This window comes from Perognathus longimembris, chromosome 17, assembly GCF_023159225.1.
Source record: "Perognathus longimembris pacificus isolate PPM17 chromosome 17, ASM2315922v1, whole genome shotgun sequence".
NCBI classification, from domain to species: domain Eukaryota; kingdom Metazoa; phylum Chordata; class Mammalia; order Rodentia; family Heteromyidae; genus Perognathus; species Perognathus longimembris.
The window spans coordinates 16,659,863-16,678,101 of NC_063177.1; the positions used below are offsets into that span (position 1 = coordinate 16,659,863).

Consider the following 18,239-nt stretch of genomic DNA (forward strand, 5'->3'; position numbering starts at 1 on the left):
GGCCCAAGACTGGCAAAAAAAAACCCAAAGGTTGAAGAAAAGTACAAGAAAATACACCAAAATGTTACACCAGCCTGCTAGGATGACAAGTGACTGTCATTGTGTCTGTAATTTCATTTTTTCCAACTGTCATGTATGCCTTTTGTAATTTTAATTCATTTTTAATGACAAAAATTATACCAATGCTAAGAAGATCTTTGTGGGAACATTTTTAAGGCACTTGATGCATATTGCAAAACTGCCTGCAGGTAAATTGTAGCAGTTACGTGCCTCCAGCCGTGTTCACTTTCATTTTTGGACTCAATCTAATTTTGTTTTAGTCCGCTCACATTTCTAATCTTGTTATATCCCTTTTTTATTATTTCTTGGGGTTCCAACACCTCCCAGTTTAGTGTTCTCATTGAATTTCATTAGCAGCTGTTTCATTAGTAGTGCAGAAGAAGGATTAAAGCGTTAACTAGGATCGACTTTGATGGAAACCTATGAAAATGTATGTTATTATCTTTGCATAAATCCCTTTTAATCAGAGCTCTTCAGAAACGTCTCTCTGATGCCCATCTCCACCGATAGGACAGGCTGTGGGTGACCTCTGAGACCTTTGAACAGGCATGTATGCTTCTCTCAGTGGGAACAGCACACCCAAGTTGTATCTGGCTTTGTGTCGTAACTACTTACTAAGGCTTTGCACAGCTTCAGATCAATCTGCTGCCCTTTGCTTTCACTCCTCAACAATCTTCTGTTTGGATCTCTGGTAACCTGACACATATACATATTTTTTCATTTTGCCAAATATATACCAGAGTGGATATATTCTGGAAGATTGTGAATGCATCTTTTTTTTTCCTACTTGAATCCTGTTTTAAATGCACTGGAAATATTATCAAAGAATCATTCCCTCTTTTTTCTATTCAAAATGTCACATATTAGTTTCTAATATACACAGATATTCTTTCTTTCTATTATCTTTGCTAATAGATGAGTAATGCAAAATATTGAGTAATTTTTTTAAATCAATACTTAATTTTTTAGAAATAATTAGAGACATTCAACTCTGACACAAATATCCCACTCAGTTCCTGGGCCTACTTCTGTTAGAAGATGATCTATAAATAATTCACGAAGCTGACATTACTCACTGTGTTGCAATCATTTTTTTTCTGGGAAAATTTTAGCAACTGTTCTAATACAGATTGCCAATGATCGGTAGTTGAGAATGCAAGTCAACTTTTAATTATGCAGAGGCTGATTATTCAGACGACAAATTGTTCAGGCCCCACTTTGCTCCTTCCTGCTGCCTACCTTTTAGCATTTCACTGCTCATTAGCACGTATTCCAGAAGGTAGACATTGGACAGGCAGGAGAAAAGCAGCAGAGGAGATGGAAATTAGTTAAGCATTTAGGAGAAGCTCTGATGAAAAGACCTTAATACAGTTTGTAGAATTATTGACTGAGATTGAGTCATTTGGATTCCCTGTGAGTTATGTTTACTTATTTTATTCTTGTCCTCCATAGCAACAGATAATAGAATTGTCTGCACAGAGACAACGTAATTTCTACATTTAATTTTTCCTTTACAGAACGTTTTTCACTTGATGGTTCATTATATTTTCTTTATTCATGACATTTGTATCTAGGCTGCTTATTTCTTTGGTAAATGATTTGTTGAGATTCCTGGCATATGTACAGTGATACCACAATTACCTGACAGTTTTCCAGTTTTTGAGAAAACTAAATACTTCCCTTTAAATATCAGTATCTTTTTAATTTCAACCAGTTTGTTGAAAACATTCTTCTCCTAATGCCTAAACCAAGACTATTGTTCATAATTTAAGTCTTTCTCAATGGCCAATTTTTTCTTTTTTTTGCCAGTCCTGGGCCTTGAACTCAGGGCCTGAGCACTGTCCCTGGCTTCTTTTTACTCAAGGCTAGCACTCTACCACTTGAGCCACAGCGCCACTTCTGGCCATTTTCTATATCATGTGGTTCTGGGAATCGAACCCAGGGCTTCATGTATACGAGGCAAGCACTCTTGCCACTAGGCCATATTCCCAGCCCCTCTATGACCAATGTTATCTACACCATCATTCACACTCCTGAGATATGTATAGCTATTATAAAAACCTATGCAGCAGGGCTGGGGATATGGCCTAGTGGCAAGAGTGCTTGCCTTGAATACATGAGGCCCTGGGTTTGATTCCCCAGCACCACATATACAGAAAACGGCCAGAAGTGGCGCTGTGGCTCAAGTGGCAGAGTGCTAGCCTTGAGCAAAAAGAAGCCAGGGACAGTGCTCAGGCCCTGAGTTCAAGGCCCAGGACTGGCCCAAAAAAAAAAAAAAACCCTATGCAGGTATGCTGTCTCTTTAGAAGCCTCTAGCTCAGTGGAATGTTACAAGTGTAGTAAAACTACACTTAAGATTTCTGTGGCCCTTCTCCAATCTGTTGCCTCTTTGATGTTGCCAGAAAAACCTGCCTCTTAGATTCTCCCCATGTTACTTCTCTTCTTCTGGATTTTTGTGGCCTAAGGAACAGCATAACCAAATCAGCACTGTGTCTAAAATAGGATTGAGGGCTGGGGATATGGCCTAGTGGCAAGAGTGCTTGCCTCCTATACATGAGGCCCTGGGTTCGATTCCCCAGCACCACATATATATAGAAAAAGCCAGAAGTGGCACTGTGGCTCAAGTGGCAGAGTGCTAGCCTTGAGCAAAAAAGAAGCCAGGGACAGTGCTCAGGCCCTGAGCCCAGGTCCCAGGACTGGCAACAAAAACAAAACCAAACAAACAAATAAAATAGGATTGAAAAGGCTGGTGGTTTGGTTTCTTAGAGCCCTCTCACCCCGCCTCAGCCTGTATACTAATGGCTTGATCCCCATCCTGTGGCAGTTTGGGGAAATAGTAGAGTCTTTGGGAGGCAGAGCCTATTGGAGGAAGTTAGGTCATTGGGGGCATGCCCTTGAAGGACATACTGGGGACCCTGACCCCCTTCCTGTCTCTCTTTTTGTGTGTGTGCCAGTCCTGAGGCTTGAACTCAGAGCCTTGGTGCTATCCTTGAACTCTTTTGCTCAAGGCTAGCACTCTACCACTTGAGCCACAGTGCCACTTCCAGCTTTTTCTGAGTAGTTCATTGGAGATAAGAGTCTCATGGACTTTGCTTCCCCAGCTGGCTTCAAACCACAATCCTCAAATCTCAGCCTCCTAAATAGCTAAGCTTAGAGGCACAAGCTACTGGCTCCTGGCTCCTTTTTTCTCTTTCTGCTTCTTAGTCACCATAATTTAAGCAGCCTCCTCTGCTACACACTCCTGCCATAATGTATTGTGCCACAGCAGGCCCAAGTTACTATGGACTGGAACCTCCAAATGGAACCAGAAATACTCCCTTTTTCTCTTACTTTTGAGACAGGGTTTTGCACTGAAGCTCAACTGGCCTATAATTCTATATAGCCCAGGCTGGCCTTAAATTTGCAATCTCTTTACCTCAGCCTCCTGACTCTATGAATATAGTTATGACCAGCTTATCATTCCCCCCGCCTTTTTTTTTTTTTTTTTTTTGCCAGTCCTGGGGTTTGAACTTAGGATCTGGGCACTATCCCTAATCTTCTTTTGCTCAAAGCTAGCACTCTAGCCACAGCTAGAGCCACAGCTCTACTTCTGGCTTTTCTGTGAATGTGGTACTGAAGAATTGAACCCAGGGCTACATGCGTGCTAGGCAAGTACTCTACCATTAAGCCACATTCCCAGGAAGCAAAATGAAGGAACACATGAAAAAACCCACTAGGTGTTTTTGTTTTTTTTTCAGATATCATAGCTATGGAAATCTTGACCAACACATTGGCTTGTACATGAGTACAAAGAAGTCATATATGAACATAAGTGCATGAGGTTGGTGCTGACCAGACTTGCTGCATCCATTCACATTTTTTGTTTTTTAATTTGGTCAGTCATGGGGCTTGAACTCAGGATCTGGGTGCTGTCCCTGAGTTTTTTTGCTCAAGGCTAGTACACTACCACTTTGAGCCACAGTGTCACTTCTGGTTTTCTTGTAGCTAATTGGAGATAAAGAGTCTCACGGCCTTTCCTGCCCTGGCTGGCTCCAAACTGTGATCCTCAGATCTCAGCCTCCTGAGTAGCTAGGATTACAGGTGTGAGCCACTGGCACCCAGCTTCATTCACTTTTAACTGTGCTGGAAAGATTGTTTGGGACATGAGACTGACTTGCATAAAGCTAATACAGAGAATTTGCTTTGGTTAGAATTACTGCTGACTGGCTTCCCATAAAGGGAGGGACAAATGATAGAATGAAGCAGTGTGTGTAATGCATATTGATTTATATATATATATATTTGTTTGTTTGTTTATTTATTTATATGGGTGTATATGCGCCTTCTTAATTCTATAAAGTCTGGTATAATAACTGGGCTGCTTGTTCTCTTAACCAAGCAGAGACCAGTTAAACAAAAGCACTTGTCTTTGGAAAATGGTCTCAACAGGTACTCTGGCTTCTGTGTCCTTGTGAACATTATGAAACTGTCTAGAAATCTCCCTGCTGATAATCCCTTTTTTATTATTTTTTAATATTCTAATTTGGGGGGTTGGAGGATAGGGACATAATAGTTAGGTTTTAGGGATTCCAGTGGGTTTTTCATTTTGCTTCGTGGAGACCAAAGTTTGTCATGACTCATGTTCCATCCAATTTAGATTGGATCCGGCTGTGGAGCAATGACTCAGATGGGCTTCAGGCCCAGCTGCTCAGCCCATCTGAGGAAAGCATGGTGAGGTCAGAACTGATGGCCTGACAAGTTTCTTCTCCTCCCTCTTGTGCTTTCAGGGTCTAAAGAGAGCTTCGTTACCAGCAGCAGGCAGGTACGCCTTGCCACAGGCATCTTCCCTGTTGTCAGTCTGCTGAACCACTCCTGTAGCCCCAACACCAGCATGTCCTTTGCTAGCACTATCATCACCATCCGAGCAACACAGCAGATTGGAAAAGGGCAAGAGATCCTCCACTGCTATGGTGAGCCAAGCTTCCTTACCCCTGGCCTTCCCATCTCCAGCCAAAAATAACAGACTGGGTAGGAATGAGCAAGTCACCAGGCAGGTGCCTCCATCTGTCCAGTTTCTTGGAAAAGGCAATGCATCCTTAGACCAAAGAGTTCTTCCTGCCATAGTAGGAAGCCCTGTTGCAGACAAACTATTGTGTCTTTCACTACTTAATCCCTGTGCACTGCCTCACGTCTCAGCTTCTTTTCTCCCTGTCCCAACAACTTTGAAGCCTATTTGAGAATCCAAATCCCCCAGTGTAAAGTAAAACGTTGCTGCTGATGAATCACCCCAGCCCCTTTGCTGAGCTACCGAGTTGTGAATAGTCTTTGACTCTCTTGCTACAAGAAGTAGCTGGGGGTGATCTCTCTCCAGGTCCTCACAAGAACCAGATGAGTGTTGCTGAAAGGCAGCAGAAGCTGAAGTCTCAGTACTTCTTTGACTGTAGCTGTCCAGCTTGTCAGACTGAGGAACTCAGAACACCTGCAGGGCCCAGGTGGGAAGCCTTCTGTTGTAACAGTTGCAGAGCGCTTATGAAGGTAAATTTCTCTTCTCCCTTCTTGCATCTACTCTTCTACCATGATCCTTCCCAAAAATCACCCGTCTTTAGAAGAAAGCCATCAGTGGCTTGTGGATGCTGAGCACAGTAAGAATATTTCCATGGCGTGAGTCATCCCCACATTGGGTGTCTCTCCAAAGGAACCACAGGGTAAGGTTAGATTTAATGATGTGTCTCTTACACATGACATAAAATGCCACCTAAACTGATTCAGGGAAGAAAGAAAAAGAGATTAGATATTCATTTACTCATATAGTCATTGAAGGGCTGAGAATATGGCTTAGCTGTAGAGTGCTTACCTAGCATGCATGAAGCCCTGGGTTCAATTCCTCCGCACCACATATACAGAAAAAGCCAAAGTAGTGCTGTGGGTCAAGAGGTAGAGTGCTAGCCTTGAACAAAAAGAAGCCAGGGACAGAGTTCAGGCCCTGAGTTCCAAGCCCTCAGGACTGGCCAAAAACAAAACAAAACAGTCAGTCATTGAAAAATTCCATGCTGGGGCCTACTGACACAGGTCTGTAATTTCAGCATTCAGGAAGCAGAGGCAAGAGAATCGTAAGTTGGAGACCAGCCTGTCTCAAAAAAATAGTTTGTTTTTTTTTCAGGATAGAGCTACTTCAGGTAGTTTTGCACAATGCACAGGTGGCTCTTGCACATAATCCTGGCTACTCAGAAGACTGAGATCTAGAGGAACAACAATTGAAGCCAGCTGTGCAAAAATGTCTACAAGACTCTATCTCCAATCAACCAGCAAAAAGGCTGGACTGAAGGTATGGTCCAAGTGGTAAAGCACCAGCCAAGCAAGCAATCCTCCATTGAGAGCATGAGGCCCTGAGTTCAAACCCTGGTACTGATCCCTCCCCCTAAAAAAAAAAATACAACTTTGATCCAAGGGCTCAGGTAATGCTACCTAGAACCTGTTTTTGTGTGTCTCAGCTCCATTCCTGCCATGCTAACACCCTCCTCACACACTCCCCTCTCAGGGTGGTAAGATGGCTGCCAGCAGTTCAACCTCCTGATCCTCCCTGCCCAGGAAGATGAAAATGTGTGGCATTCCAACAGCAGTCCAGACAGAAGTCAACTGACCCAGTGACTATGACCAGGGAAAATGGAGTTTCTCTCTATTTTGAACCAGAGGGAAAAACCACACCTGAGCCCTCTCAGCTTCAGGACATTGACCGAGGAAGGCTGAGGGGACATCCTTAGGAGAGGTTGGCTTGCTATGCCAAGTGATGGCACAGATACCAACATCAGCAATTCACCCATGCTGACCTATGGAGTTTTCTGCTCTGTCAAAGGATTCCATGCTCTTCCTTTTTTTTTTTTTTTGCCAGTGCTTGGACTCAGGGCCTGAGCACTGTCCCTAGCTTCTTTTTGCTCAAGGCTAGCACTCTACCACTTGAGCCACAGCACCACTTTCAGCCTTTTCTGTTTATGTGGTGCTGAGGAGTTGAACCTAGGGCTTCATGCATGCTAGGCAAGCACTCTACCACTAAACCACATTCCCAGCCCCTCCGTGCTCTTCTTAGGATACTATAAATAGAATGCAGATCTGGTTGTGCTGGTAAGCTAAAGTGATAAAATCTGGGTAACATGTGAAAAGGCCTTACCTAACTCCTTTCTGTATAGGTTTTCTTTCTTTCCCCCTTCCCCCCCATTAATTTTGTATTTTTTTTCTTTTTTTTTTAATGTCAATACTAGTGTTTGAACTCAGGGCCTTGAACTTGCTAGGCTGACTATAAATCACTTGTGTCACACCTCCAGCCTTGTATTGATTTTTCTTGCTTGATTTTTTTTTTGTTCCAGTTGGAGTTTCACTTTGTCTTAGTTCTGTCCCTAAACTTTTTTTCACTTAGCTTTATTTTACTTTTCTGTCTACCTCTTGAGCCACAGCTCCACTTCTAGCTTTTTGGTGACTAGATAGAGATAAGAGCCTCACAAACTTTCCTGCCCAGACTGGCTCAGAACCTCATTCCTCAGATCTCAGCCTCATGAGTAGCTAGGATTACAGGCATGAGCTACCACCGTGCCCAGCTTTGTATTACTGCTTTTCTTACAGCTCTGTGTGTGTGTGTGTGTGTGTGTGTGTGTGTGTGTGTGTGTGTGTTGTATATGGGAGAGACAGAGAGACAGACAGTCCTGGGGCTTAAACTAAGGGCCTGGGAGCTTTCCTTGAGCCTTTTTGCTCAAGGCAAGCGCTGTACCACTTGGGCCACTGCTCCACTTCTGGACTTTTTTGAGGGGGATGGTTAATTGGAGATAAGAATCTCATGGACTTTCTTGTCCAGACTGGCTTTGAACTGTGATCCTCAGATCTCAGCCTCCTGAGTAAGTACCTAGGATTATAGATGTGAGCCACCAGCACCTGGATTCTTGCAGCTTTTTTATAACCACTAGAAATGTATTTGCCACCCAAAGGCAAAGAGGGATTAAGAGAGGGGCAGTCAAAGTGGAAAGAAATTGTAAACTATACCAGTGTGTTTCAAAAATTACCTCTCAGGATAGAATCAGCTACTGCTTTCATTAGAATTGCAGGTTGGGCTGGGGATATGGCCTAGTGGCAAGAGTGCTTGCCTCCTATACATGAGGCCCTGGGTTCAATTCCCCAGCACCACATATACAGAAAATGGCCAGAAGTGGTGCTGTGGCTCATGTGGCAGAGTGCTAGCCTTGAGCAAAAAGAAGCCAGGGACAGTGCTCAGGCCCTGAGTCCAAGCCCCAGGACTGGCCAAAAAAAAAAAAAAAAAAAGAATTGCAGGTTTTAGACCAAATTCAGTCCATCTTAGATCATAATATGTTATCGCAAGAAGCTTTTTCCCATAGCTCTGTGCCGGTGTCACTCCTGTAATACTAGTTACTCAGGAGTCTAATATCTGAGGATTTGGTTCAAAGCTAACCTGGGCAGGAAAGTCTAAGAGACTCATCTCCAGTTAACTACCAGAAATGGTGCTGTGGCTCAAAGTGATGGAGCCCTAGCCTTGAGTGAAAAAAAATAAGCTTAGGGACAGTGCCTAGGCCCTGAATTCAATCTCCATGACCAACAACAAAAATCAATGTCCCCCATCAGTGCTCCATGATATGACCATGTACAGTGTTAATAACTGATTGTGGCTTAGAAGTAAAGATAGAACTGACTTCCACAGGGAGATGCAGTGCTGAGCTGTGGCACCAGATCTTGTACAGAATCCGTCAGCAGGGACCATCTGGTCTCTCGGTTACAGCAACTTCAGCAGCAGGTTGAGATGGCCCAGAAGCTTCTCAGAAGTGGTAAACTAGGTGAGAATGGCTTGATGCTTGGTCCTCCCACCCTTTCCCTTTTATATGTATTCTGATAGCACTTTGTACTTGAGAAAAGTCAGGAATGAAGAATTCTGTTGAATTATTCCTGCAGCCGCCACAAGGTGGCTATATAGGCCAATGAGAACAAACAAGCCCTAGCTAGCAGTCCTTGTGTAAAATGATTTAAGCTGTTGTTTTATGCATCAGATAGTGAGTTCTGGTATTTATTCCTGATGACTGAAGGCTTATATCTGACTTCCATGATTTTCTAAGAAGGTGATCCTCAGAGTCATCTCTGCTAGAAAGTGGTAAGAGCCTGTGCCCAGTGGCGATAAGAATCCTACTCAGGGGGCTGGGAATATGGCCTGGTGGCAAGAGTGCTTGCCTCCTATACATGAGGCCCTGGGTTTGATTCCTCAGCACCACATATACAGAAAATGGCCAGAAGTGGCGCTGTGGCTCAAGTGGCAGAGTGCTAGCCTTGAGCAAAAAAGAAGCCAGAGACAGTGCTCAGGCCCTGAGTTCACGGCCTAGGACTGGCAAAAAAAAAAAAAAAAAAAAGAATCCTACTCAGTGCCACCCACTGGCAGAGCACTTTCCTAACATACATGAGGCTCTGGGTTCAATGCCCAGCACTGAAAGCGGACTCACCATTACTTTTTTTTTTCTTTTTTTGGCCAGTCCTGGGGCTTGGACTTGGGGCGTGAACACTGTCCCTGGCTTCATTTTTTGCTCAAGGCTAGCACTCTGCCACTTGAGCTACAGTGCCACTTCTGACCGTTTTCTGTATATGTGGTGCTGGGGAATTGAACCCAGGGCTTCATGTATACTAGGCAAGCACTCTTGCCACTAGGCCATATCCCCAGCCCCTCCCCATTACTTTTGAAGATTAGACCTTGACCAAGACAGAACTTAATTACCCTACTTTATGAAAAGTAATCTTTTTGTTTGTTTGTTTTATCTTGTTTTGCCAGTCCTGGGCCTTGAACTCAGGGCCTGAGCACTGTCCCTGGCTTCTTTTTGCTCAAGGCTAGCACTCTGCCACTTGAGCCACAGCGCCACTTCTGGCCGTTTTCTATATATGTGGTGCTGGGGAATCGAACCCAGGGCCTCATGTATATGAGGCAAGCACTCTTGCCACTAGGCCATATTCCCAGCCCATGAAAAGTAATCTTTAGCCTAGACTTCATAGGCAAAAAAAAATGACCATGTGTGGACTATAGAGTTGGTTATGTTAGGGAGTAGATGCTGGGAACCCAGAGTAAATGGGGGAGGACTCACTAGCATCTTCTTTCCTGAAAGAGAAAGCATGTCAGAACACCATATTACTGGAACACTGTGGGTTGGTGCTAGCCCAGGGAGACACATGCAGCCCAGCTCACGCAGACTTGACACCTGGCTTCTCATTTCCAGGCTGAGGTTTGTGTATAGGAAGCATTTTTCCTTTGAATCAATAGAGCAAGCCATCCAGCAGTTGTTGGGGTGCCAGCAAGATGCCGAGAGCTTCCTATGGACAGAGCACATCATGGTGGGGGAGATTGAGGATAACTTGGCCCAGGCCTATGCTGCTTTAGGTATGACACGTTTTCATTTCCTCCCTTGTGTGTTTTGTCACGATGCTCACTATTCCCCATTCTCTCAGTCTTCAAACAGATGCTGCTCTTCCTTCCCAGTCTGCTTTCCTTACCCTGAAAATTCATCCGCTGTGGTTCTTTTCTACAGTAAGATTTTTTTTTCTCTTAGGGGACTGGCAAAAGTCTGCTGCCCATCTGCAGAAGAGCCTCCAAGTGGTTGAGGCCCGCTATGGACCAACCAGTGTTGAAATGGGCCATGAGCTCTTCAAATTGGCGCAAGTCTTGTTCAATGGGTAAGCCTTACTCTTTTGCTAGCACTTTGCCAGGGCACATACTGTTCTGTTTCTTACTAAGTACGTCTGTGTGTGTAGCACGTTTTTCCTACAGACTTTTGAAGCATGTTGAAACTTCTTTATTTCCTCTTTAGGAACAATCTTTGCTTTCAGTTTTGCTGACAAACTTAATGGTTTAGAATTTCCTCCTTAGAGATATGAGGGAGGCTCTTAGATCTGAAGAGTTTCCCCAAGGATGGCTTGCTGGGAAGCCCCACCCACCTACCAGCATAGCATTCCCTCATTCCTCCCTGGTTAATCACACCTCCCTTGGCCCTTCTCTGTCTCATTCCTGGCACCCTCAACTTCAGGCTCTCAGTCTTTTTCCTAATTTACATCCTATTCCTTTTTTTTGTTGTTTTTGTTTTTGTTTTTGTTTTTCATCCTATTCCTTTTAAAGCAGTTGTTTTCAACCAGGACTGATTTCTCCCCCAAATAGCATTTGATAGTGCCTGGAGAGTTTTGGTTTTGTTTTTCTTTTTTTGCCAGTCCTGGGGCTTGAACTCAGGGCCTGAGCACTATCCCTGGCTTCGTTTTTGCTGAAGGCTAGCACTCTGCCAACTTGAGCCATGCCGGGCTAAGCTCTACCTCGGTCTGCTTGGAGGTCCTGGGCCTCTCTGCCTCTTCCTTATGGTCCCCTATCGCCCTCAATGCATCCCCCGGCCAGTAGGGATTGACTGCAGGGGCAAGGTCCACGGATAGCTTCAGTCAGTGTGGTGGCGAGAAGCCCTGCCCCCTCCCTATACTCTCCAAGGAAGACACGTGGGGTCTCGGGGAACCCTCAAGGGGTGTTCTGGTTTAATAAGGGGAAGGGCAAATACACTTATACCAGCAGTGATGGTGGGAAGGGGAGGGACTTGAAGTGCCTAGCTAGGTACCAGCGATTGGCTAATGATCTGTCCATCATGGTGATGTCATGGAACTTCCTGCAGAGGCGGAGACCTCTTGGCTCCCCTCTGGCTCAACCAGGAAGAAGGTGGGAGTGGCTAGAGCCACCCCAGGTCTTAAAGGCATAGCCATCCCCTACATCACCACAGTGCCACTTCTGGCCTTTTCTATATATGTGGGGCTGAGGAATTGAACCCAGGGCTTCATGTATGCAAGACAAGCACTCTTGCCACTAGGCCATATTCCCAGCCCCCCTGGAGAGTTTTTTGTGTGTGCTAGTCTTGGAGCTTGAACTCAGGGCCTAGGTACTGTCCCCAAAACTTTTTGCTCAAGGCTAGCACTTTACCACTTGAGCTACAGCTTCACTTCCTGCTCTTTGGTGGTTAATTGGAGATAAGTCTCATGGTCTTTCCTGCCTAGGCTGGCTTCAAACCGCAATCCTCAAATCTCAGCCTTCTGAGTAGCTGGGATTATAGGCATGAGCCACTGGCGCCTGGCCATACATTTTTTATTGTTATGACATTAGGGCGTGGAGAGCTACTAGCATCTAGTGAGTAGAAGCCAAGATACTCTAAACCTCCTATCGTGTACAAGTCACCCCTAACAGCAACAGTCATCAGCTGTGTTAAGGTTCAGAAACTAAAAGTTTAAAAAAAAATATCCAGGGCTGGTGATATGGCCTATTGGTAGAGTGCTTGGCTAGCATATGTGAAGCCCTGGGTTCGATTCCTCAGCACCACATATAAGAAAAAAAAGCCAGACGTGGCACTGTGGCTCAAGTGGTAGAATGCTAGCCTTGAGCAAAAAGAAGCCAGGAACAGAGCTCAGGCCCTGAGTTCAAGCCCCAGGACTGGCAGAGAGAGAGAGCACTAGTTGAGATAGTACAGGCCTGTAATCTCAGCACTCTAGAGATTGAGGTATGATAATTACATGTTCAGGACTAGCCTGGGCTACATAGCAAAACCCTGTCTAAAATAAAGTTTAAAAGAGGGCCTTGAGGGATATAGCCTAGTGGCAAGAGTGCCTGCCTCGGATACACGAGGCCCTAGGTTCGATTCCCCAGCACCACATACACAGAAAAAACGGCCAGAAGCGGCGCTGTGGCTCACGTGGCAGAGTGCTAGCCTTGAGCGGGAAGAAGCCAGGGACAGTGCTCAGGCCCTGAGTCCAAGGCCCAGGACTGGCCATAAAAACAACAACAAAAAAAGAGGGCCTTGAGGCATAGCTCACAGGCAGAGCACAAAAGAGGGGCCTGAGGTGTAGCTCATGGGCAGAGCACTTGCCTAGCATGCATAAAGTTATATCCTAAGTTCCATCCTCATTACTGTACAAAAGAAGTAACTAAAAAGTAAACGAAGTATAGGATGCTTGCCTGACATGCATGAGGCTCAGGTTTGATCCCCAGCACCATTGGGGGGAAAAAGTAAAAGGTTAAAAAGAAGCCAGTGGGGGGGGGGGGAGAGGGAAAGAGGGAGGGGGAGGGGGGAATGAGGGACGAGGTAACAGTACAATGCCTAATGTATGAAACTGTAACCTCTCTCTAATTCAGTTTGATAATAAAAATATATTTAAAAAACAAACAAAAAGAAGAAGCCATTAAAAATAATAATAGGGGCTGGGAATGTGGCTTAGTGGTAGAGTGCTTACCTAGCATGCATGAAGCCCTGGGTTCCATTCCTCAGTACCACATACACAGAAAAATCTGGAAGTAGTCTTGTGGCTCAAGTGGTAGCGTGCTCATCTTGAGCATAGAGATTCTCAGGAACAGAGCCCAGGCCCTGAGTTCAAGCCCCAGGATCAGCAAATAGTAATAATAATAGTAAAGAGCCAGGCACCAGGTGCTGGTGGCTCACACCTGTAATCCTAGGTTTGTAATCGAGGTTTGCAGTTCAAAGCCAGCCTGGGCAGGAAAGTCCATGAAACTCTTATCTCCAATTAGCTACCAGAAAACTGGAAGTGGTGCTGTGGCTCAAGTGGTAGAGCACTAGCCTTGAGCTGAAGAGCTCAGAAACAGCACCCAGGCCCAGAATTCAAGCCCCACCACTAACCAAAAAAAAAAAAAAAAAAAAAAGAGCCAGGCACCAGTGACTCATGCTGGTAATCATAGCTACTCAGGAGGGTTAGCCCAAGCAAGTCCAAGGAAAGTCCACTAATCTCTTTCTCTAAAATAGCTAGCAACAAGCAGGGCTGGAGGTGTGTCTCGATTGGTAGAGCCATGCCTATGAGGCCCTAAGTTCAGACCCCAATACCACAGAAATGGGGTGCAGATAACAATTAATGAGCTGGTCCTTAACACCCTTTTGCCATTTGGTAGACACTCATTTCAGTATTTCTGGATGGAATGCCTCCAACCTTAATAGAACTGCCAGTGGTATACATTTGGTATAAGAAAGTGTTTGAGCTGGGGTCTAGTGGCTCATGCGTATAGTTAATCCTAGCTACTCAGGAGGCTGAGATCTGAGGATCACAGTTCAAAGCCAGAACAGACAGGAAAGGCCATGAGAATCTTATGACCAATAAACTACTCAGAGCCAGAAGTGTCACTGTGGCTCAAGTTGTAGAGCACTAGCCTTGAGCAAAAGAAGCTCAAGGACAGAGCCTAGGCCCAGAGTTCAAGCCCCAGCACCAGAAAAAGAAAAGAAAAGAAAATGTATGTCTGGGCACTGGTGACTCATTGGTAATCTTAGCTATTCAGGAGGCTGAGAGGATCACAGTTCAATGCTAGCCCAGACAAGAAAATTTTGAGACTCTTTTCTCCAGTTAACCACCAAAAACATAAAAAACTGAAAGCTGAGCTCAGGTGGTAGAGAACTAGCCTTGAGCAAAAGAAGGTAAGGGGCTGTGCACTGGTGGATCATGCTTGTACCAAGCTACTCAGGAGGCTGAGATCTGAAGATCAAGGTTCAGTGCCAGCCTGAGCAGGAAAGTCCATGTGAATCTTATCTCCTGTAAATTACCAAATAAGCTGGAAGTAGAGCTGTGGCTCAAGCGGTAGAGTGCTAGCCTTGAGCAATAAAGAAGCTCAGGAATAGCACCCAGGGCCTAAGTTCAAGCCCTAGGACAGAAAGAGGGGGAGGGGGGGAGGGAGAGGGGGAGGGGGGAGGGAGGGGGGAGGGAGGGGGGAGGGGGGGAGGGAGGGGGGAGGGGGGAGGGAGGGAGGGAGGGGGGGAGGGAGGGAGGGAGGGAGGGAGGAAGGGAGGAAGGAGGGAGAAGGAAGGAAGGAAGGAGAGAGAGAAAGAAAGAAAGAAAGAAAGAAAGAAAGAAAGAAAGAAAGAAAGAAAGAAAGAAAGAAAGAAAGAAAGAAAGAAAGAAAGAAAGAAAGAAAGAAAGAAAAAAGGGAAAAGTTTGAAGCTTAAAACTAAGGTCATGAATGGTAAGTAGACCTGATACACAAGACATGAAAACAGAGCAGAAAGGCACAGTGTTCTCAGGGGAAGACAAACACTCCTTCAGAAACCTGACATTAATACTGGACTCGAGCTTTGAGATTTCCCAGTTTTTCTCAGGGTCCTAGAGTCTTTCTGCTTTTTTCTTAGCTCTCTCCTCAAAGTGTGCAATATTGTGTTTGTAAAGTCTTATCTATTCTTCCAGATTATGAGATCCTGGAGGACAGACCTAATTTTGGATATCCTTCATAGTGTATGAGTAGAGCTTCAATTAATAATGCTTAACCAATCTAGATGCGTTGGCTCACACCTGTAATACCAGCTACTCAGAAGGCTGAGATCTGAAGATCATGGTTTGAAGCAGCTGGAACAGGAAAGTCTGTGAGATTCTTATCTCCAATTAATCACAGAAAAAACCAGAAGTGGAACTGTGGCTCAAGTAGTAGAGAAATAAATAGCCTTGAGCAAAAGGAGCTAAGGTGCAGCATCCAGGCCCTGAGTTCAACCCCAGAACTGTCAAATATATGTAATATTATATATATTTACTTATATATAATTTATATAATATATAAATATAATAATATAATGATTATAATATGTAATAATTTTATATACTGTATAATATATAGCTTATATATATCATATGTAGCATATACATAGCTTAACCAGCAGTAAACTGACTCTTCTTGCCTCTCTCGGTTCAGGTTTGCAGTATCTGAAGCTCTGAACACCATACAGAAGGCAGAAGAGGTCCTCTTGGTGCACTTTGGCCCTCAGAGCAGTGAAATCCAGGAGCTCCAAGAGATGAGATTCTGCTTATTGGACTTGTTACCAGACCCCCAGAGTCCCCAAGGGACTCTGGCCACAGGAAAGGAGCCCTGGCAGATGAATTGAAGGGGTGGTCCTGTTGCTGCTCTGTCAGCTGAAAGACAGTTTGCCCAACAGCCCCATTCTAGTGTGTTAAGGGCAGGGAAAACTGGAAAACATTTCATCTGGAGAGAGACTCTCACCCGTTCATGGATGTACCTTGAATAGCAAACAGCTCTTCAGTAAAAACTCCCAGTCCAGCTAGTATCTAGAAAGCTCTGGCCTGGTGCCATTGGCTCAAACCTGTAATCCTAGCTACTCAGGAGGCTGAGATCTGAGGATCATGGTTTGAAGCCAGCCTGGGCAAGAAAGGCCATGAGACTCTTATCTCCAGTAAACTAGCAAAAAAAGCTGAAAGTGGTGCTGACTCAGTTGATTCGCAGACAACTGGATGTTGGCCTGAGGTTTTGGCCAGATTCCATCTCACTAAATGGTGAGAGTCTGCTTTCCTGAAACATTCCTGTGTTTCTAGTAATAATGAAATGTTGCATACACACCAGTGGCAACTCTTAGTAGTTGTATTGCAATTAAAAGATAATTATACAGTAAGAAATCACTGCGGCTCATTACCTCAAGAGACATGAATCCACTTATGGTATCCAGCTTCCGCAAATCCTTCATTTGTATAGTTTAGTATAGTACAGTTTGGGGTGTAGTTTACAGATACAGAAATAAATGTAGGGGAAGGGCTAGGAATGTGGCTTAGTGGTAGAGTACTTGCCTAGCATGAATGAGGACCTGGGTTTGATTCCTCAAAACTAAACAATAAATAAATAAATAAATTTTTAATCTTAAAAAAGGAATATGGGGTCATTTTATTGTTGGATGGTTCCTTCCTGGGATGGCAACTCAGTACACACACTTCTTTTTTCCTTCCTTCTTCCCTTCCCTTCTTCCTTTCTTTTTCTCCCTATGTAGCTAGGCTGGCCATGAACTGGTGATCCTCCTACCTCAGCCTTCCCAAGTGCTGGCATTACAGGCATGCCATCAGCACACATGGCTTGGTACTCGTTGTTTCTGCTAGACTTAGCTATTATTATTGCTAGTGTGTGTGTGTGTGTGTGTGTGTGTGTGTGTGTGAGTGTGTGAGTCCTGGGACTTAAACTCAGGGACTAGGCACTGTCCTGAACTTCTTTTGCTCAAGACTAGCTCTCTACGACTGGAGCCACACTTCCACTTCCAGTTTTTGTTTTGTTTTGTTTGCCAGTCCTGGGCCTTGAACTCAGGGCCTGAGCACTGTCCCTGGCTTCATTTTTTTTTTTTTTGGCTCAAGGCTAGCACTCTACCACTTGAGCCACAGCACCGCTTCTGGCCATTTTCTATATATGTGGTGCTGGGGAATTGAACCCAGGGCTTCCTGTATACAAGGCAAGCATTCTTGCCACTAGGCCATATTCCCAGCCCAGTTTTTTGGGTAGTTTATTGGAGATAAGTCTCACAGACTTTCTTGCCCTGGCTTTGAACCACAATCTTGTGGGTTTTTTTTAAAAATATGGAGTGCCTCATGAATTTGCATGTCATCATTGCCCAGTAGCCATGCTAATCTGTATCGTTCCAATTTTAGTATATGTGCTGCCAAAGCAAGCACTATTATTATTATTACTACTAGTAGTAGTAGTATTTCAACTGGCACATGAAATACAGACTTCCTGAGCCCAGGGAAGGAGGTAAAGGAACATAAAAATATGCTGAGTGAGCTGGGCACTGGTGGTTCACACCTGTAATCCTAACTTTTCAGGAGGCTGATGTCTGAGGATCATGGTTCAAAACCAGCCTGGGCAATAAAGTCCATGAGACTCTTATCTCCAATTAACCACCAGAAAACCAGAAGTAGAGCTGTGGCTCAAAGTGGTAGAACACTAGCCTTGAGCAAAAGAAGCTCAGGGACAGCACCTAGGCCCTGAGTTCAAATCCCATGACCAACAAAAATAATAATAAAGGGCTGGGGATATGGCCTAGTGGCAAGAGCGCTTGCCTCATATACATGAGGCCCTGGGTTCAATTCCCCAGCACCACATATACAGAAAATGGCCAGAAGTGGCGCTGTGGCTCAAGCGGCAGAGTGCTAGCCTTGAGCAAAAAGAAGCCTGGGACAGTGCTCAGGCCTTGAGTACAAGCCCCAGGACTGGCCAAAAAAAAATAAATAAATAATAATAATAAAAATATGCTGAGTGATATACCACTAATGTAGCTTAGCGGTAGAGTGCATGAGGATAAGGCCCTGGTTTGTATCCTCAGTGTGTGCACATGTACCCCAGATGCTGGGAGCATGGACCTTTCTGCTAGTTGTTTCAAACTTCAGACAGGCAGGCAAGAATG

At 44.7% G+C, this 18,239-nt stretch overlaps 1 protein-coding gene and 1 non-coding gene across 6 annotated transcripts in view; one reads left to right on the forward strand and one right to left on the reverse strand.

The window, feature by feature from the left end:
- Smyd4 (SET and MYND domain containing 4) overlaps positions 1-16,164 on the forward strand; it is a 46,096-nt gene extending 29,932 nt beyond the window's left edge. For 2 of the 5 annotated variants that reach the window (XM_048365229.1, XM_048365230.1), the window contains exons 6-11: positions 4,827-5,009; positions 5,411-5,574; positions 8,738-8,870; positions 10,331-10,447; positions 10,617-10,740; positions 15,758-16,164. In XM_048365229.1, the coding sequence (XP_048221186.1) occupies positions 4,827-5,009; positions 5,411-5,574; positions 8,738-8,870; positions 10,331-10,447; positions 10,617-10,740; positions 15,758-15,947 (911 nt within the window). In that variant the 3' untranslated portion in view covers positions 15,948-16,164. The remainder of the gene's footprint in view (positions 1-4,826; positions 5,010-5,410; positions 5,575-8,737; positions 8,871-10,330; positions 10,448-10,616; positions 10,741-15,757) is intronic. The other 3 variants (XM_048365231.1, XM_048365233.1, XM_048365232.1) reach the window with 3 other exon arrangements.
- A 1,242-nt stretch (positions 16,165-17,406) lies between these two features.
- On the reverse strand, positions 17,407-17,508 carry LOC125366662. Its single transcript, XR_007213948.1, has one exon. It is a non-coding gene; the product is annotated as a U6 spliceosomal RNA (small nuclear RNA).
- Positions 17,509-18,239: the final 731 nt, after the last annotated feature.